Here is a 17,267-nt window from a genome sequence, read left to right as displayed (position 1 = left end):
CCAGAAAGTGCGCTTGAAGTGACGCCCGCCAGGGCCCCAGAGCCCCAGAGCCCCAGAGCCAAACCTCAAAAAGACGAAGTGAGAGACACAGGCCTGCGGGGGCTGGGCCGGGGGTGGAGACCCAGCCTGGAGCTGGCCTGGCCAAATAAGGGCAAATGCACTAGGGCGGGCCAATGGGGCAACAGCGGCTGGCTGCGTCATGGGGCTGCGGCTCTTGGGAGGGGGAGGTGAGAAGCCTGGGACAAAACGGGGCTAGGTGTCAGGGGGCCCAGCCCCTCTTCAAGGGGTCCCAGGGTGGGTGAACACAGGAGGCATGGAAGCCCTCACCCCCAAGGAGGCTTTGTTACTAAGGTCAGTGGACCTGCAACCCCAGAGCCCCACCTGCAGGCTGGGTGGGGTTCAAGGGAGAAAAAGGGAAACCTGGAGGACCCCCATGCCCCTGCCCCAGTTATGGGCCCTGGACCCCCAACTGCCGTGGAGAACTGAAGGGAGGCCATAGGGACAGCAGCGTTGTGCAAGGGGAAAGGCTGAAGCACCAGTGCAGCTTCACCAGGCCACTGACTGTGGGCAAGAGATGTAATGGAAACTCAGTTTTCTCATCTGTGAAAGGGGAATAATATCGCCTCGTGGGATGGCACTGAGGGTCAAATGCAATAATAGAGGTGGCCCATTTTGAACCTGGAAATTGCCATAGGGAGGTAATAGATGATTAGTGTAGAGACACAAGGCCAAAGGCTGCTTCTTAGATTCTTGTTTCCAGTTACTATAAAAGATCCCTTTGCAAGGACACCGTGTGGTTCTCAATTTTGGCCCCTGGTGTCTAGAACAAGGTAGGGGGAGGTGCAGAGGCCAGAGGGATTCCTGAATCTTAGTCCCTAAGCACAAGCAGAAGAGACTGATGCCTGCCTGCCTCCAGCTGATTCCCCAGGGACATACCCCTCTTCATTTCTCCTGCACCTCCTCACCTTCCATGAATCCAGACCATGCCCCACCCCTCCTCCTGAGACCCCGCCCTCCATCTCCCGGCCTCTCTAGGGTGCAGGGCAGAGGAAGTGAGTCTACTCAGCTGACCAGAGAAAGTGCTGCAGCTGCCTACACAGGGTGGGCCGACTGCTGGCTTGTTCAGGGCCTGTGATAACTCCCTTGCCTCAGGCCTCCCCAGCCCCTGCTGGGACCACTGGCCCAGGAGGAAGGCTGGGCTCTGGCTGCCACCTGCTTCCTCTCAGGAGTTCTTCTCCCTCCCAAGCATGGATTTGCATTCCCCCCTCTGCCTTCTGCTACTCAAGCCCCCAGGGATGAGGTGACAGTTAACCCTCCACTTCCTGCTAGTGGCCCCAGAGCGCTCACTTCCTTCCAGGTATTTTCCGGGATGGGGGAGGGGTTGAAAGGGTGGTAGTTGCTGGGTTTGGAAAGGGGATGAGGGATCCATTTTGGAGAGAAACTGAGGTCCCCTTACCCTGCTGTCTGAAGCTGCTCCTTCCCTTCCCTCACGCTCACTCTGTAACACAAGAGCTCAGTTTGTGGGAAGAAGAGTGCATAGGCTGGAAGCAGCACACAGGGGCTTTCAAAATAGGCTAGGCCAGCTCTCTCTTAGAGGCCCAGGCCTCTATCCGCCATAGATAGACCCCCAAGGAAAGTTCCTTGGACTTCAAGTTCCCTATCGGGACAACATAATGTCTGCCCTCTACCCGGAAGGCAGAAGGTTGAGAACGGGGGAGTGCCAAGGCATAGAGGGGAAATGTTTTCCATCCTATTTCTCAGAGGATCTGGCATCCTGGTACCAACAGCACAAGGCAGAGTGTTCTCTGCCCTCAGTTCCCGCTTCCTGGGATCTTATGGCAGAGAAACACAGCATCTTTAGACAAGAGGTACTGAGCTAGGCAGCGTAGGACATACAAAGTAGCAGCGACCCGTTCCTGAAGTCAAGCTGACCAGTCTCTGGGGCTCAGTCCTTTCCCCTAAAAAGTGAGGGGCTGGCCTAAGTCATGACTCCCCCAGTCCTAATGTTCTGTGGTCTGCCTTCACTCCTCTGTAGACTCTGCATCTCACCTTCCCACTGGTGAAGGCCTCGAAACCCCAACACTGAGGCAGGCAGCCATGTGCTCTTCTCCCCAGTCTAAACCTTGCTGGCGCAACCTATAGCAATTTTTACCAAGTGTGGCTGTCTGTTCTCCGAGGTCAGACAAGACTGGAAGGGGGCCAGCCACACATGAGCAACAGAAGTGACAGCTGACAGGTTGCTATGAATCCAAGAGGTAGAAAAAGAGTCAGTCCCGGAACCATTTCACCACATGATACAAAAATGGAGGTTTACAACAATGACTTTGAACCAAATCAGGTTAAATCACATTCAGAATCTTGTATCCAAATAGCAAGGAAGTATATAACACATTTTTAAAAATTTAAGCTAGGTGTAGTGGCACATGCCTGTAGTCCCAGCTACTTGTGAGGCTGAAGCGGGAGAATCTCTTGAGCCCAGGAATTCAAGGCCAGTCTGGGCAACATAGTGAGACCCTGTCTAAAAAAAAAGAACCACAGAAAAACAAACAAAAAACCAAAAAAAAACCCAAACCAAACTTTATCTTATAAAAAACGAGAACATAAAGATTAAAATTTAAAAAAAACCTTGGCCAGGCACAGTGGCTCACGCATATAATCCTAGCCTTTTAGGAGGCTGAGGCCGAAGGAACACTTGAGGCCAGGAATTTGAAACCCTGTCTCTATAAAAAATACCAAAAATACCCCAAAATTAGCTGGGTGGAGTGGTGTGCACCTGTATCGTTAGATACTTTAGGAGCTGAAGTGAGAATATAGATTGAGCCCAGGAGCTGGAGGCTTCAGTGAGCTACAATCGTGCCACTGCACTCCTGCCTGGGAAACAGAACAAGACCCTGTCTTTGGGGGAAAAAAAAAAAAAAAAAAAAAGCCCTGGTGCTTGAAGGAAAATGTTTCTGTTTTGATTCAGTTTTGATGTATTTATGTATGATATATGTGGTGGAACACCTATTACCCAACAATGCTGGAAGGATGAAATTCTTGTCACACCTATCTAGAACTTACCTAGAGATAGGCAACCTTGGATAATGACAATTCCTTACATACTTAGTTTACAACTCTCAAATTGCTTTTGCCTAAATTATTGTATTTGATTTTTTTTTTTTTGAGACAGGGTCTTGCTCTGTTGCCCAGGCTAGAGTGCAGTGGCACGATTGGGACTCACTGCACCCTTGACCTCCTGGGCTCAAGTGATCCTCCTGCCTCAGCCTCCCAAGTAGTTGGGACTACAGGTGTGTGCCACCATGCCCAGCTAATTTAAAAAAAATTTTTAATAGAGACAGGGCATCGCCATTTTGCACAGGCTGATCTCAAACTCCCGAGCTCAAGCAATCCACCCACCTCAGCCTCCCAAAATGCTGGGATTACAGGCGTGAGCCACCACACCCAGCCAAAGCAAACTTTTTATTTGAAGTATAACAGTGAACAAATCCTAAGTATATAACAATATATTTTCAGAAAGTGAACTGACCTACATAACTAGCATCAAGATCAAGATAAAAGGCCGGACGCGGTGGCTCATGCCTGTAGTCCCAGCAGTTTGGGAGGCCGAGGTGGGTGGATCGCTTGAGCCCAGGAGTTCGAGACCAGCCTGGGCAGTATGACGAAACCCCGTCTCTACCAAAATATAAAAATTAGCTGGATGTGGTGGTGGACGCCTGTAGACCCTGCTACTTGAGGCACTGAGGTGGGAGGATCAACTGAGCCCAGGGGGTTGAGGCTGCAGTGAGCCATGATCAAGCCACTGCACTGCAGTCTGGGTGACAAAGTGAGATCCTGTCTCAAAAAAAAAAAGTTAAAGAAAAGAAAAGAAAGAAAGGGAAGGAAGGGAAGGAAGGGAGAAAGAAAAGAAAAGAAAGGAAGGAAGGAAGGAAGGAAAGAAACAAAATATAACCAGCACCTTAGGTGCTTCTCATGCCTTCCTCCACCACTACCTATCACAGCTAACCACGATCCTGCCCTTAACATCATAGTTTTGTCAACTGCACTTCGTAGACAAGAAACTTCATTTTAGAGGTGACTTGGGAAAGTCACAGGGTTGGTGGCTGGTAGGGGCAGCAAGGCCGGGACTCTGCCCTTAGTTAGATACATGTATTTTCATCACACAAGTCTCAGTGTTCCCGTAGGGTGTGACGGTGCCATCATCAGTCTGCAGATGGAGGGAGGTGAGGAGGAAAAAGAGAGGTTGGGAGGTGTGGGGCACACAGGTCAGCAGGTGCGTAAGAGCTGCTGGAGTGGAACAGAAGATGCAGCCAGGGGGTAACTCATGAAGGGCTAGACTGGTTTCCCAATGCTCTGCACAGTGATCCTTGAGTAAATCCCAAGGATCCCCTCCCTGGGCCATTGCCCCACTGACTCCATCTCTTTGGCTAATTTTAGACTTAGGGACTAGAGTGGTGGGATTAGAGTGGTTGGTGGGCTCAACGTGTAGGGACAATGTGTTGTAATAACTTCACTCAGAAGAAAGCTAATGCCTCACACTGGTTCTGTGGAACACTTACAGAGGGAAAAAAACTTGCTGTGTTTGTGGACAACTGTGTCACAGTTAGTAGCCCTAAACTTGGTGTGGACATTGTATTTCTTGAGCTGAGGCTCCACTACTTGATTATGGCTAAAACACTTTAACTCTTTTCTTCCCCGCCCCGAGACAGAGTCTTGCTCTGTCACCCCAGCTGGAATGCAGTGGCACGATCTTGGCTCACTGCAATCTCCGCCTCCCGGGTTCAAGCACTTCTCCTGCCTCAGCCTCTCGTGTAGCTGGGATTACAGGTGCCCGCCACCACACCTGGCTAGCTTTTTATATTTTTAGTAGAGACGGGGTTTCACCATCTTGGCCAGGCTGGTCTTGAACTCCTTATTTCATGATCCACCCACCTTGGCCTCCCAAAGTGCTGGGATTACAGGCATAAGCCACCGTGCCGTCAAGACACTTTAACCCTTTGAGCCTCAGTCTCCTCATCACCAAATAAGGATGTTAACTAGTTCCAGGGTTTCTGTGAGAATCAAATGAGATACTGGATGTGAAAGCCCTTTGTCAACTGTATTTGGGTTTGTTTTGTTGTTTTTTAAGACACGGTCTTGCTCCGTCACCCAGGCTGGAGTGCAGTGGCACCATCACGGCTCACTGCAGCCTCAAACTCCCGGACTCAAGGGATCCTCCCACCTCAGCCTCTCAAGTAGCTGGGACTACAGGTGTACACCACCATGCCTGGCTAATTTTTTGTATTTTTTGTAGAGATGGGCTTTTGCCATGTTGCCCAGGCTGGTCTCACACTCCTAGGTTCAAAGTGATCTGCCTGCTTTGACCTCCCCAAAGTGCTGGGATTAGAGGCGTGAGCCACAGCACCCAGCACCTTTGTCAACTGTAAAAATATTTATATGAAAGGCTTTACTGATACTAAACATGAACCAGACTTCCAGACAAAGTTATTATTAGTCTGTTCTTAAGCATGACCTACCTGCCTCTTTGATAGAGACCAGATGTCAGGGAGGGGACCTGAGGATCAAGTAGCAGGCTGCAGACAGACAAGGAGTAACAAGGCAGAAGCCACACCAAGAGCAAAGCCTCAGTTCCCAACCCTGGTGAAACTGCTCCCCTCCAAGACCAGACCATCCTGACCCTTGCTCTATCAGCTACCAGTCCTTTCTTGAGCTGGACGCTGCATTATCAATGCACTGCCACTGAGCTCCTCAGTGTTCTGGGAGACCCTAATTCCACAGCATGTGGCGGGGAGGAAGCAGAGAATGAGGCACGGGCAGGCAAGGGGAAGGCAGCCTGGCTACTATTCCTAGTCTGTCTGACTTGCGTCTGTTCTTGTTGAGCTAGGGAGGAGGCTTGCGCTTCAGAAGGAGAGAAGCCAAACTACTGAGCAAGACAACAAGGAGAGATCTTAAGATGCTATGCACTCAGAACTTCGGCAGCCAGAATGGGACTGAAACTTTGACAGACACAATGGGCCAATGGGCAGGACATAGCTCTCATGGCCACCCTCATAGCCATGGAAAGCATGGCAGCGGTACCAGGACCGCCCACTCCCAGGGAACTGTGAACCAAGTTCTTGTCTTAGTTTCTTTGGGTTCCCAGTAGAGGATGGGACTCCAGCACCTTTCTGCCTGTCTGGGTTGCTGAGTGGCACCACCTGCATGTTCAAGTACCGGAGACAGCAAGAAAGCTAATTCAGCAGCAGCTCCCAGGGAGAGCCCACTTGGCAGTCTGTAGAATCCAGCAAGGAAAACAGGCCACCCTTCCCCCACAAGCATCAATGCCTATGCTATGTGTTTTGCTTCCTGTGAGACTGTCAGTTAGGGCCCAGTTCAGTGTGGGGCTGAGGCAGCCTGAATGTGGTTATTTGTGCAAGCTCCTCTTGCCTCCCCTCCCCACAACTGTTTCCATTCTCACCAAGCAGCCACGTCCGGGTCAGACACCCAGGACAGCAGCTGGGGCTTTCCAAGGGACTTTTTGAGAAGCTAGTGAAAGTTGGGTGTTGGCTGCACAGCCTGGGCACTTGCTGAAACGCACGTCTTCCATCTAGGACGTAAGCTCTAGCCTGGCAGGGTTGCTTTCAGGTTGAAATTGAACAGAAATCACCACCCATGGAGCTTTCTGTTTGCTGGGCTGGGGAAATCCTTGAGAAACTCAGTTTGGAGTTGGGGTTATCTGACTATTCCCTCAGAGCTTGAAGGCACCAGAGAAAATGGTTTTGGTTTGAAGACCATGAGTGGACATGAGCAGCCCAGCCAGTCCCAGTTTCCCTCCCGTAGGCCTATGCGAGGACAAGGAAGGGGAGCAGACAAACTAATCAGAGTCAGGTCAGCATCTCTCCTCCTTCCCACACTCTCCAGGCCACAGGTAACAAGCAAAATCAACTCAAGAGCAACACCAGGTGGCTGAGACACAAAGCCCTAGCACAGGCAGCTCTGCCCTAGCACAGCACAGCTCACCCTGCAGTTGTGGTTCTCAGCATTTCCCATACTATTTTGGCTGATCGTGCACATATTCTATGTATTGAAAAATGGCCCAAAAAGGAGAGCAAAAGGATGTCACCTTTATAATACTTATATAATTTTCACATAGCTTCGTTTCTACAATCACAACAATCCTGAGGTAAACAGGCAGGGTGTAATCATTCTCTTTTTAGAGGGCGAACAAGGAACTTAGGGAAATCAAAATGGGGATACTAACAGGATTTCTATGGAAATTTAAATGAGAATTTGTGGTAAATTTTTTTATCCTAAAACAACTCACCTTGGCCGAAAAATGGGATATTACCCAAGGTCCCCTACTAGGCCGGAGGAGAAAAGGACCTACCTCCTACAGGGGCACAAACAAGGGAGACTAGGACCCAATGGTCACCCAAGGCCCAAGGGTCTCCAGTGAGTGCTTAAGACTGGCCTAAGGTATAGGAAGAGCAGTGAAGAGAAGAAAATAGACAAGCAGGGGAAGGAAGAATTATTAAACATGGTCAAGGAGCACTCTACAAAGCCTCAGGATTTCTTCAAGGGATACTGCTGTGCCAGGTCTCGAGGGCAGAAGGATACAAGTGCGAGATACCAGGGCCACCAAGTTGATGGGGTTACTGAGCCTCTGGATCAGCACCTTCTGATAGGAAGCAAGGAAGCACACTAGAAAGGCTGCAATCTCAGAGGCTGAGACAGCCAAGAGGGAGTAGAAGGGCCTCTGCTGCTCTGGGAAGGTTCTTATAGGGCAAATAAGCTATTACACTGTGCCTAAGAGAATGGAAGAGGGAGGCAAGGCAGGTGTCATGGCCTTCAGAACTTTCTCGAGGTTCGTATTTATTGACATTTGACCTAGAGTCCTTGGCATGGGGAAGGCACAGACCTGGGCCACGGGTAGGAAAATCAGCATCCTACTCTCTCCTCAATTCTATCTGTTAATCCACCAATCCAAATCCCTCCCACCCCACCTGTAGTCCAAAGAAGATAAAATGATAAAATGATGTGCTGCTCTCTCAACAGTCAGCTGAGTCTGAATTGGAGGTTCTGTTCATTTGAAGTTCTGTTCATTTAGTTCCAGAACAAGAAATAAGCAGAGGCAGGAGGTGGAGAGCAAAGATGCTGGCAGCCCTGCATCTTGCTAGGTCTTAATAGCTGTGTCTCTGGATTTGTAGGCCACTCCTCGACTTTTCAGCTCCCGCACGATTCCTGAAGCAGGAAAAGAAACAGTTCTGTGAGGTAAGATTCAGAGGGGTAAGACAGGCCACTCAGCTGCCACCTTGAGGGGGTACTATAAGCAAACTGGAGTTCCTAGACTACTTATCAATAGTCTGCTTGGCCAGGCATGGTGGCTCATGCCTGTAATCTCAGCACTTTGGGAGGTCAAGGTGGATCACTTGAGGTCAGGAGTTCAAGACCAGCCTGGGCTACAGAGCAAGGCCCCATCTCTACAAAAAAAAATTTAAAAATTAGCCAGGTGTAGTGGCTTGCACCTGTAGTCCCAGCTATTTGGGAGGCTGAGGCGGGAGGATCCCTTGAATCCATGAGTTCAAGGCTGCAGTGAGCTATGATAACGCCACTATATTTCAGCCTGAGTGACAGAGACTCTGTCTCAAAAAAAAAAAAAAAAAAAAAAGGTCCTGCTTAGTTGACTCATTACCAGTGAAGACCCAGGCAAGTGTTCGGTAAGAATGAGAAGAAAAAGAGGGATACATGTAGTCATCAGAAGCAAAGGTTCTAAGCCAGGCACTTGTAGTCCCAGCTACTCAGAAGGCAGAGGTGGCAGGAGCGCATGAGCCCAGGAGTTAAGAGTCCAGCCTGGGCAACATAGTGAGACCTTGTCTCTAAAAAAAAATAAAAAACAGAAGCAGCAAAAATTCTGGAGTCAGAATGCCTGGATTCCAATCCTGGCTCCTCATTTACTAGCTGGTGACCTCCAGCAAGTGATTTAACCTCTCTGTGCCTGGTTGCCCCCATCTGTAAAATGCTGAACCTCATAGAGTGTGAGAATTGGCATTAATTCAGATAAAAAAACTTCTGCAGAGCTTTGCAGTAAATGAACATTGGCTGTTATGATTATTATTACCTTGGGGCAGGCGACCAGTGACTGACACCGCATATACACCTGGCTTAAAGTTACCTGAGAGAGAAGAAAAAAGATACAAGATTACAGTGAAGTGAGTTGAGACTCAAGATCAAATGGAAGCTTAAGCTAAACATTAAAGAGGTGATACAACTCCAAGAGAAGAGCTATCCCCTCTTTTGGCTACAAGTGTTAAATGACAAGGCACAGGACACTGCTTCCCTGTGTCTCCTACAATCTGATCTTTCCCACCCTGAGGTCACTCATCTTGCTGATTTCAGACTCCCTAATGGGCCTGAGAAACAGTAACAACACTATAACTAAGCCAAAAGGCGAAAGGCCGACACTTACTGACTCGCTGCCACTTGGAGACCCAGCTGTCCTCTGGACTCATCATCGCAATGATTCTAGGGAGGGAAAAGAAATGGAGAGTCAGCCTGAGCCTCCCCTGGGCCTGAGCTCAATTCTGAGAGAGGAATCTAGGAAAAAGCCAAGTACTGAGTCTCCACTGGAAAGCTGGGAAAACTGCCTTCTGATGTTGGGATGAGGATGACTCAAAGCTAGGACAAAAGTTCTTCGTTCTTATGTCCTTGGCCCGCCAGCCACAGGTCAGTTTCCACCCCCAAAAGATTATCTCACTCGGCTCACAAACATCCTTAGCCTAACATTCCCTAGAAAATGAGACGGCTTTAGGACTAGGGGTCCAATAGTTACAACTAACACAACTACAAGGGGTCTAGGGCCTAGTGCAAAGAGGAGGGTGAGTCAAAACAATGGATCCTCCTACTAGAAAGGACTTCAACTTGGCTAAGCTTTTCCTCTAATGACCTATACATATGGGGACCCCTCTAATGACCTATACATGTGGGGTTCCCTTCTCAGAACCTCATCAGTAAGCTGAGACTCAAAGGTTGAGATAATACATGAAAAACACCTAGCACAAAGACTAGCACAGAGTGGGTGCTAAATAAGCATTAGCTCTCCTCATTATCCTAATAGTCCTTCCCAGGTAGCTGTGATTCCAGAGGAATGGTAAGGCTATTCAAGGGCTAGAAGATGCTGCTTGAGCAAGATGGACAAGCATTTTTGTCATTCAATGCATTCAATCAAACGCTTACTGACTGTCTATTGTGTTGGGTGTAAGCACTGACATTTGTTGACTGCCTCCTCAATACGCCTCCCCTCTTCTCTCAGTAACAATCTTGGATTCTTATTTGAGAAGATTCCCTTCCCATCCAAATCCTACATTCTCAGCCATGCGCTGTTAAGTGGAACCGACCCTACCTCCAGGGGTGACAAGCAGGACACTAGCCCCCAGCCCTGCAGCCTGATGGGAGATAGGCATGTATGCAGGCCATCCTCCTGACCACAAGTATATTCTTCTCTGTTCTTCACAATCTATCTTTTTAGCCTTAGGGTCCCTACAGCCAACCTTATGATTTAACCTAAACAGAATTCCCACTGTTCTCCAAACACATCCTGGTTTTCCCCATCCTAAGCCTTTGCTCTAGTCACTCCCTTTATTTGGAATGTTCTATCTCTCACCTCAACTTCCTCAAAAATCCCAAACTTCTTTCCTTAAGAGGAAAGTACTACCTCTTCCAATTCTGGTTGAGGTCATCTAGCCCTCCTCCGATCTTTAATTTGCCCACTCTTTAAGACCTAACATGCACTAGAATTATACAAATAATTCCTACAACCTAACAACCAAAAAACCAAACTGAAGTCAAAAATGAGCAAAGGCTTTGAATAGGCATTTCTCCAAAGATATACAAATGGCTATAAGCACATAAGAGGCTCAACATCACCATTCAATGGGGGAAATGGGACACCAAAGTCACACCCATCAGGATGGCTATTATTAATAAATAATAAGTGTTGGTGAGGATGGGGAGAAATTAGAACCTTTGGGCACTGTTGGTGGGAATGGAAAATGGTGGAGTTGCTAAACAGTATGACAGTTCCTCAAAAAATTAAACACTGAATGATCATATGATCTAGCAATTTCACTTGTGGATATACAGATGATCCCTGACTTACCTTAGTTCAACTTATGATTTTTCAAATTTATGATTGTGCAAAAGTGACATGCATTCAGTAGAAATCGTTTTCAAATTTTAAATGTCGTTCTTTTCCAGGCTAGCAATTCAGTACAATATTCTGTCATGATGCTGCCGTGAGCCACAGCTTCTGGCCAGCCACAGCAACATAAGCGTTCTGAGCACATTTGAAGTAGGCTAACTTATGATATTCAGTAGGTTGGGTGTGTTAAGTGCACTTTTGGCTTATATTTTCAACTTATGATGGGCTTATTAGGTTGTAACTCCTTGTAAGTTGAGGAGCATCTGTACTGAAAATAATGAAAAGCAGGGACTTGAACACATATTTGTATACCAATGTTCACAGCAGTATTATTCACAAATAGCCAAAAGGGAAAAGCAATCCAAGACATCATTGATAAATGAATGGGCAGCAGAACATGCTATACACATACAAGCGAATATTATTCAGCTCAAAAAAGGAGGGAAATTCTGTTGCATACTACAATATGAATAAACCCTGAAGACATTATGTTAAGTGAAAGAAGCTACAAAATGCTACTGAATGAGCCCATAGGTACCTAAGGGTGCCTAAGGTGGCCAAATTCATAGAGACAAAGCATGGTGGTTGTCAGGGACAGGAGGGAGGAAAGAATGAGGAGCTAGTGTTTAATGGGTACAGATGAAAAAAGTTCTGGAGCTGGATGGTGGTGATGGTTGCACAACAATGAGTATGCACTAATGCCACTGAATTATGTATTTAGAAATGGCAGCCGGGCGCAGTGGCTCACGTCTGTAATCCCAGAACTTTGGGAGGCTGAGACAGGAGGATCACCTGAGGTCAGGAGTCCGAGACCAGCCTGGCCAGCATGGTGAAACCCCGTCTTTATTAAAAAAGTACAAAAATTAGCTGGGCGTGGTGGTGGGCGCCTGTAATCCCAGCTACTCAGGAGGCTGAGGCAGGAGAATCGCTTGAACCTGGGAGGCGGAGGTTGCAGTGAGCTGAGATCGTGCCATTGCAGCCAGGCGCTGTGGCTCACTCCTGTAATCCCAGCACTTTGGGAGGCCAAGGCGGGTGGATCATGAGGTCAGCAGTTCAAGACCAGTCTGACCAACATGGTGAAACCACATCTCTACTAAAAATACAAAAATTAGCTGGGCGTGGTGGCAGGCGCCTGTAATCCCAGCTACTCAGGAGGCTGAGGCAGAGAACCGCTTGAACCTGGGGGGCGGAGGTTGCGGTGAGCCGAGATTGCACCACTGCACTCCAGCCTGGGCGACAGAGTGAGACTCTGTCTCAAATAAATAAATAAATAAGTAAGTAAGTAAGTAAGTAACTAAGTAAGTAAGTAAGTAAAATGGCTAAAATGGGCCAGGCATGGTGACTCACACTTGTAATCCCAGCACTATGAGAGGCTGAGGTGGGCAGATCACCTGAGGTCAGGAGTTTGAGAGCAGCCTGGCCAACATGGTGAAACCCTGTCTCTACTCAAAATACAAAAATTAGCTGGGAGTGCTGGTGGGCGCCTGTAATCCCAGCCACTCAAGAGGCTGAGGCAGGAGAATTGCTTGAACCTGGGAGGCAGAGGTTGCAGTGAGCCGAGATTGCGCCACTGCACTCCAGCCTGAGTGACAAGAGCGAAAAGTCTGTCCCCCCAAAAAAAAAAAAAAAAAAAGGTAACAGCTTTTGGGCAATGATCTACCATTACTATATTTCCCTTCCCTTCATTTTCAAAAAAAATTTTCATGCATTTAACAAACATTATTAAGATTACATTCTTTCTTCTCATGTTAAGTCTTTGAAATCTGGGGTATATTTTATACTTAAAAGCATGTCTTAATTTGGACTAGACACATTTCAAGTGCTCAGTAGCTACAGGTGGCTAGTGGTTACTGTATTAGATGCATAGCACTAGTATGTCCCAAAATAACTGTTAAGGCTGGACACAGTGGCTTACACCTATAATCCCAGCACTTTGGGAGGTTGAAGTCGGAGGATCGTTCCACGCTGCACTGAGCTATGATCATGCCACTGCACTCCAGCCTGAGCCACAGAGCAAAACCCTGACTCAAAAAAAAAAAAAAAAAAAAAACAAACCCACACAAAATAACCCCAAAAAACGAATGGCTGGGACCAACTAAGATTAACACTTGCCCTGCATTTACTTCTCTGGGTGCGGGTTGGGTAATGCAGAAGTGAATGATGGAATCTGAAGCGGCTTACCCATCAAAGGAAGAGCTGGTGCAGTCATATACCATCTCTCGGTTACCCTTCATTTGTAGATATGCATCACAATTGTCACAACCATCATATTCAAACTGGTCTATAGTCTGGGAGTGAAAGAAAAATAAAGGAAAAGGAGAGATAAGCATGAACAAGACCAAGAGAAAAAGTAGCTTTCTCAATACTTCGACCTGCTCAATTTCTTGTTTCCCTATGTTGACTTTGTCTCCTAAGGTTCCCCACCTACTACTCTCAAAGCTCCATTCCTAAGTCCCACCTTCCCACTCCTTCCTTTCTTGTTCCCAATTCCGTTTTATCTATTCCTTTCTCTAGTCTACTCAGGGTCAGGCACCCTTCCCGACTACTCACTCAGCAGCGGATCCCCACCCGCCTCTGACTCCCAGTGTCTTTCGGCTCCAACGTAAGTTCACCGAACGTCTAAGAGCTGAGGATTCAAAGGCATGTACGACCGCCCGTGCCCTCAGCTGCAAGACCTGTCCGCGATCCTATGAGGTAAACGATGGCCTCCTTCGGCTTCTCACTCCCCCTGCCACCTCTGAGTTCTGAGCCTTACTTTTCTCTTTACTGTCCCACAGCCCCATTCCGCCCTCTTTCCCCGACCTTGGTCCCCCATGGGCCCTACAACCAGGTCCCCGACTGACACCTTGACCAGCGAACACAGCAAACAGGCCCGCAGATGCCGCAGGTCCTTCGGCACCGTCTCCAGGGCCATCTTCGCCGATAGGAAGAGCAACAGGGAGATAGACGACAACAGCCTGTGCACCCGCAGGAAGTAAATAGCTCGTTACCCAGAATCCCCGCCACTTCTGGCGCTTAGACTTCCTCTTCCGGTGTGGGCGGGCGCCGGCTCCGCCCCTACCCCCGCCAGAGGAGATGGTTTCTCCCACCGGCAGGCGGGGAGGCGGGGCGACCGGCCGCCACCTGGGCCGGGGCGCGTCCCAGCCACCTGAGCCCGCCGAGGGCGCGGCGGAGGCTGTGTAGGGTAGTCAGCGGGCCCCCGGCGGGGGGGACGGAGGGGGCGGCTGCGCTTGCGCGGGAGTGTGTCGGGCTGAGCCGCAGCGCCGAGACGCGGGCCGTTTGATCTGGGCTGCTGGCCCTGGGCGCCGGTCCTGTTCCCCGATGGTAACCCGAAGTTTTTTTGTTTTGTTTTGTCTTCCCGTTGTAGAAGCACTGGGGGCAGTGAATCCACTGTCTCCCTCTGGATTATGTCTGGAGAGACCCAGAACGAATCCAGGGACAGCCCCACCCCTCCTTCCTAACTGCGAGAGCGCTATAGGGTTTCCACTTGCTTCCCACAGGAATGCTGGCCTGGGAGCTACGGCGGAAAAAATGCGTATTTATCTTTTAAAACTCCGTCTGTTTGCTCGTTCCGGCTCATAATTTATACTTTGGGCAGTTCTTAGCACTTAGACACGGTTCCTTTACTAAAGAACATTTGTAGAAGATTAGGTGTCCTTTTTTCCGCTTTCATTTCGCCATCTAGGAAGCGAAATGCCTTGTTCTATAGGCACCAAACCACCACCCCTACCAAACCTTTCTCGGGGAAGCAGAAGGGGAACTTGTGCCTTGTGAGGAAGCGACAAAGGCCCTTTCTGGCCCTGGAGACTTCATGCCAATGGAGCACCAGCTGTCTGTCCTCGCAATAGCCCGAGTGCAGGCAGAACGCGGTCATTTGTGTTTATCTGAGAGGAGCTTTGGGATATAAATAGTTTCAGGCCCCGCTGCTCTATCATTCCAGCCCAGCCTCCTGATTGAGCTGCTTCTGGGCGGGCTTGCTTCTTGTTGACGGTCCCATGCTGTGTTCAGATGGGCTCTGTGACAGGTTTGGATGTTTTCTATCACTGAATAAAACTTTCCACTTTGGAACATATTTTCTACACTCTATTAATAATCTCATGTAAGTCCTGCAACAACTATGAAGTAGGCCCATTTTATGGACTGAAAAAGCGAGGCACAGAGTATTTGCGCAAGGTCAAAGTCACTGAAGTATGATAATGTGTGAAGTGAACAGTATAATAATATGACTGAAGCACAGTAAGAATCCAGTCATGCTTTCTCCTTCCCTGAGCTCACTAAGCCACACTTTTAGGGGCTTACAAACCAGTTCTTATTGCCAAGCCCTCTACTCTACCCTATCCTTTCATAAATCGGAGCCTAGCCTCTGATAACAGAAATAATTTATTTCTTTTGATGTAGAAAGAGATGAAGTTGTTACCCTGAGTGACAGTCACGACAGAACAAAACCACAAGACCAGACCACATTTGTGGATAAATATATTAGCAAATAAATATATTTCTTAACATAGTGCCTGATTCAAGCGTCTGTCTGGTTCAGATATAAATACCCATGTGGGTACCTAGGTGCTAGTCTCCCCACTAACTGAGGGAAGAAGGTTCCCAGGTGGGGTCCTGTGCCCACTTTGCCACCACATTCACATTCCAAATGGGATAATGCCTGAGGGGCCAACAGTGGTCAGGCTGCCCTGGGGTGAATGTCACCCTGATGAGGCCACTCAGCTCTTGTCCACTCAGTGAGGCCAGACTTGTGCTCTAATCCACTCTCCTGTGGGTCCCTGGCCTGTATGGCTTATACTGGGGAGCTGGGCCTCTGGGCCGTCCAAACCCAAGCATCACACTTTGCTTTTCCTTTGTTGTCTCCATTTTCCATCCTTGCTCTGAGACAAAACTTCTCCCAGAAAAGAATTTGTTGTCCCCACTCAGCTGTAATTCTGCCTTTTCTACCTTCATTCCATCCTTCCTCTGCCCAGATGAAGTCCAGCAGAAATTGCTCCTTTCTACCTGCTCTGGGACTCTGAGACAGGAAACCTTCAAGGAGGAGTTTTTCCCTCCCCACTATTCTTACTCTCAACCCCCAGATGAACCAAGGCTGCTGTACCCACCTCAGGGACAGAACTCCACACTATAGTGGGAAAGCTTCAGGGACCCCTCTTTTAGTGCTCAGGGCTCACCTATGCTCCTGGTCCTTTTGGCAAAAAAGGAAAATGATAGAGCCAGGGTTGCCCCTGATGTAGCAGCCTTACTGTGGAGGGGCCAAAGCTGGTGTGCAGAGCTCACCCGAGGAGGGAGGTGATAAGGTGTCATGCGTTCTGCTGAACCCACTGGCTGGTATGAACATGAGGCTTGGGGTGAGGGAGACCAAGTAGGGGTTGGGGAAGGAGCAGCACCTTTGTAACACCTGGCTACCCATAGCTAGCTTTCTGCCCTCAAAAACTCAGCCTTCAAGGAATCCAGCCCACACACGCCACAGGCAGCAGCTGGTTGCCTGGCTGGACGTGGATTTGCTGCACTGCAGATGTGTTCTGCAGACAAGGTCTGGAGCTGGAACAGGAAACGGCACCCTCCCACCCTCCACCATCACCAGTCCTCTTCCAGTGCTTCTAGGAAGTATGGCAAAAAGAATGGTGTTTGCTGTGGTCCTTTCCTTTCCCAGGAGCAGGACTCTGTGCCAGGTAGGGCCCAAACACATCTGGAGCACACTCTTGGTTGGAGCTAGGCCTGAACATCTCACACAGCCTGTTCACACAGCTCCTGGAGTTCCTCCTCTGATCCTGTATTTAGAGAGAGGGGAGGAAAGAGGTCATTGAGGGTCAGGCCAGGCACCTGCTTCTCTCGCCTGTAGAAGAGCGTGGCTGGGAGGAGACCACAGGGAGGGAGGAGCAGAGACTGTCTGGAAAGGGTGGTTAGATTGAAAGCTAAGGGGGCCCCAGTTGGGACAAAGGGGAGAGAAAAACAAATCTAAACAAATATATATAGCAACCAGTGTGTTACCAATACTTACTATTCATTTACTCACCCAATAAATATTTATTAAGCATTTGTTGTGAATTTGGTCTGCTACCATGTGCCAAATAGAAGACCAAAAAGAATAAGC

General features: G+C 48.7%; 2 protein-coding genes and 2 long non-coding RNA genes across 6 annotated transcripts in view; 2 read left to right on the top strand and 2 right to left on the bottom strand.

The window, feature by feature from the left end:
* The window catches only part of LOC129017403 (uncharacterized), a 29,479-nt gene extending 13,791 nt beyond the window's left edge, over positions 1-15,688 (top strand). For both annotated transcript variants that reach the window (XR_010124597.1, XR_008495066.2), the window contains 2 exons: positions 13,688-13,867; positions 13,951-15,688. This is a non-coding gene — a long non-coding RNA (uncharacterized LOC129017403). The remainder of the gene's footprint in view (positions 1-13,687; positions 13,868-13,950) is intronic.
* LOC134738678 (uncharacterized) lies at positions 287-7,296 on the top strand. Its single transcript, XR_010124598.1, has 2 exons — positions 287-1,357; positions 5,882-7,296. It is a non-coding gene; the product is annotated as an uncharacterized LOC134738678 (long non-coding RNA).
* On the bottom strand, positions 7,081-15,024 carry SUPT4H1 (SPT4 homolog, DSIF elongation factor subunit). The gene is made up of 5 exons (XM_063655911.1): positions 14,019-15,024; positions 13,355-13,461; positions 9,443-9,498; positions 9,095-9,148; positions 7,081-8,217 (listed from the first exon to the last, which is right to left on the bottom strand). Exons 1-5 carry the CDS (start codon positions 14,085-14,087, stop codon positions 8,150-8,152), a joined length of 354 nt encoding a protein of 117 aa, XP_063511981.1. The 5' UTR covers positions 14,088-15,024; the 3' UTR covers positions 7,081-8,149.
* RNF43 (ring finger protein 43) overlaps positions 15,479-17,267 on the bottom strand; it is a 64,299-nt gene continuing 62,510 nt past the window's right edge. For both annotated transcript variants that reach the window (XM_054457950.2, XM_063655910.1), the window contains exon 10: positions 15,479-16,944. In XM_054457950.2, the coding sequence (XP_054313925.2) occupies positions 16,901-16,944 (44 nt within the window). In that variant the 3' untranslated portion in view covers positions 15,479-16,900. The remainder of the gene's footprint in view (positions 16,945-17,267) is intronic.

Source organism: Pongo pygmaeus, chromosome 19 (genome assembly GCF_028885625.2).
Source record: "Pongo pygmaeus isolate AG05252 chromosome 19, NHGRI_mPonPyg2-v2.0_pri, whole genome shotgun sequence".
Classification (NCBI taxonomy): domain Eukaryota; kingdom Metazoa; phylum Chordata; class Mammalia; order Primates; family Hominidae; genus Pongo; species Pongo pygmaeus.
Note: the sequence above shows the minus strand (reverse complement) of the source record. Positions and strands in the feature narration are given on the sequence as shown.

Bases quoted from the DNA above. Each gene is read 5' to 3' on its own strand.
- SUPT4H1 (XM_063655911.1), bottom strand. From the start codon at position 14,087: ATGGCCCTGGAGACGGTGCCGAAGGACCTGCGGCATCTGCGGGCCTGT. The intron at 9,499-13,354 runs GTAAGCCGCTTC...TTCCCTCCCTAG, and splicing joins ACCAGCTCTTCCTTTGATGG to AATCATTGCGATGATGAGTC. The intron at 8,218-9,094 runs GTAATAATAATC...TTCCTGCTTCAG, and splicing joins CACTGGTCGCCTGCCCCAAG to GAATCGTGCGGGAGCTGAAA.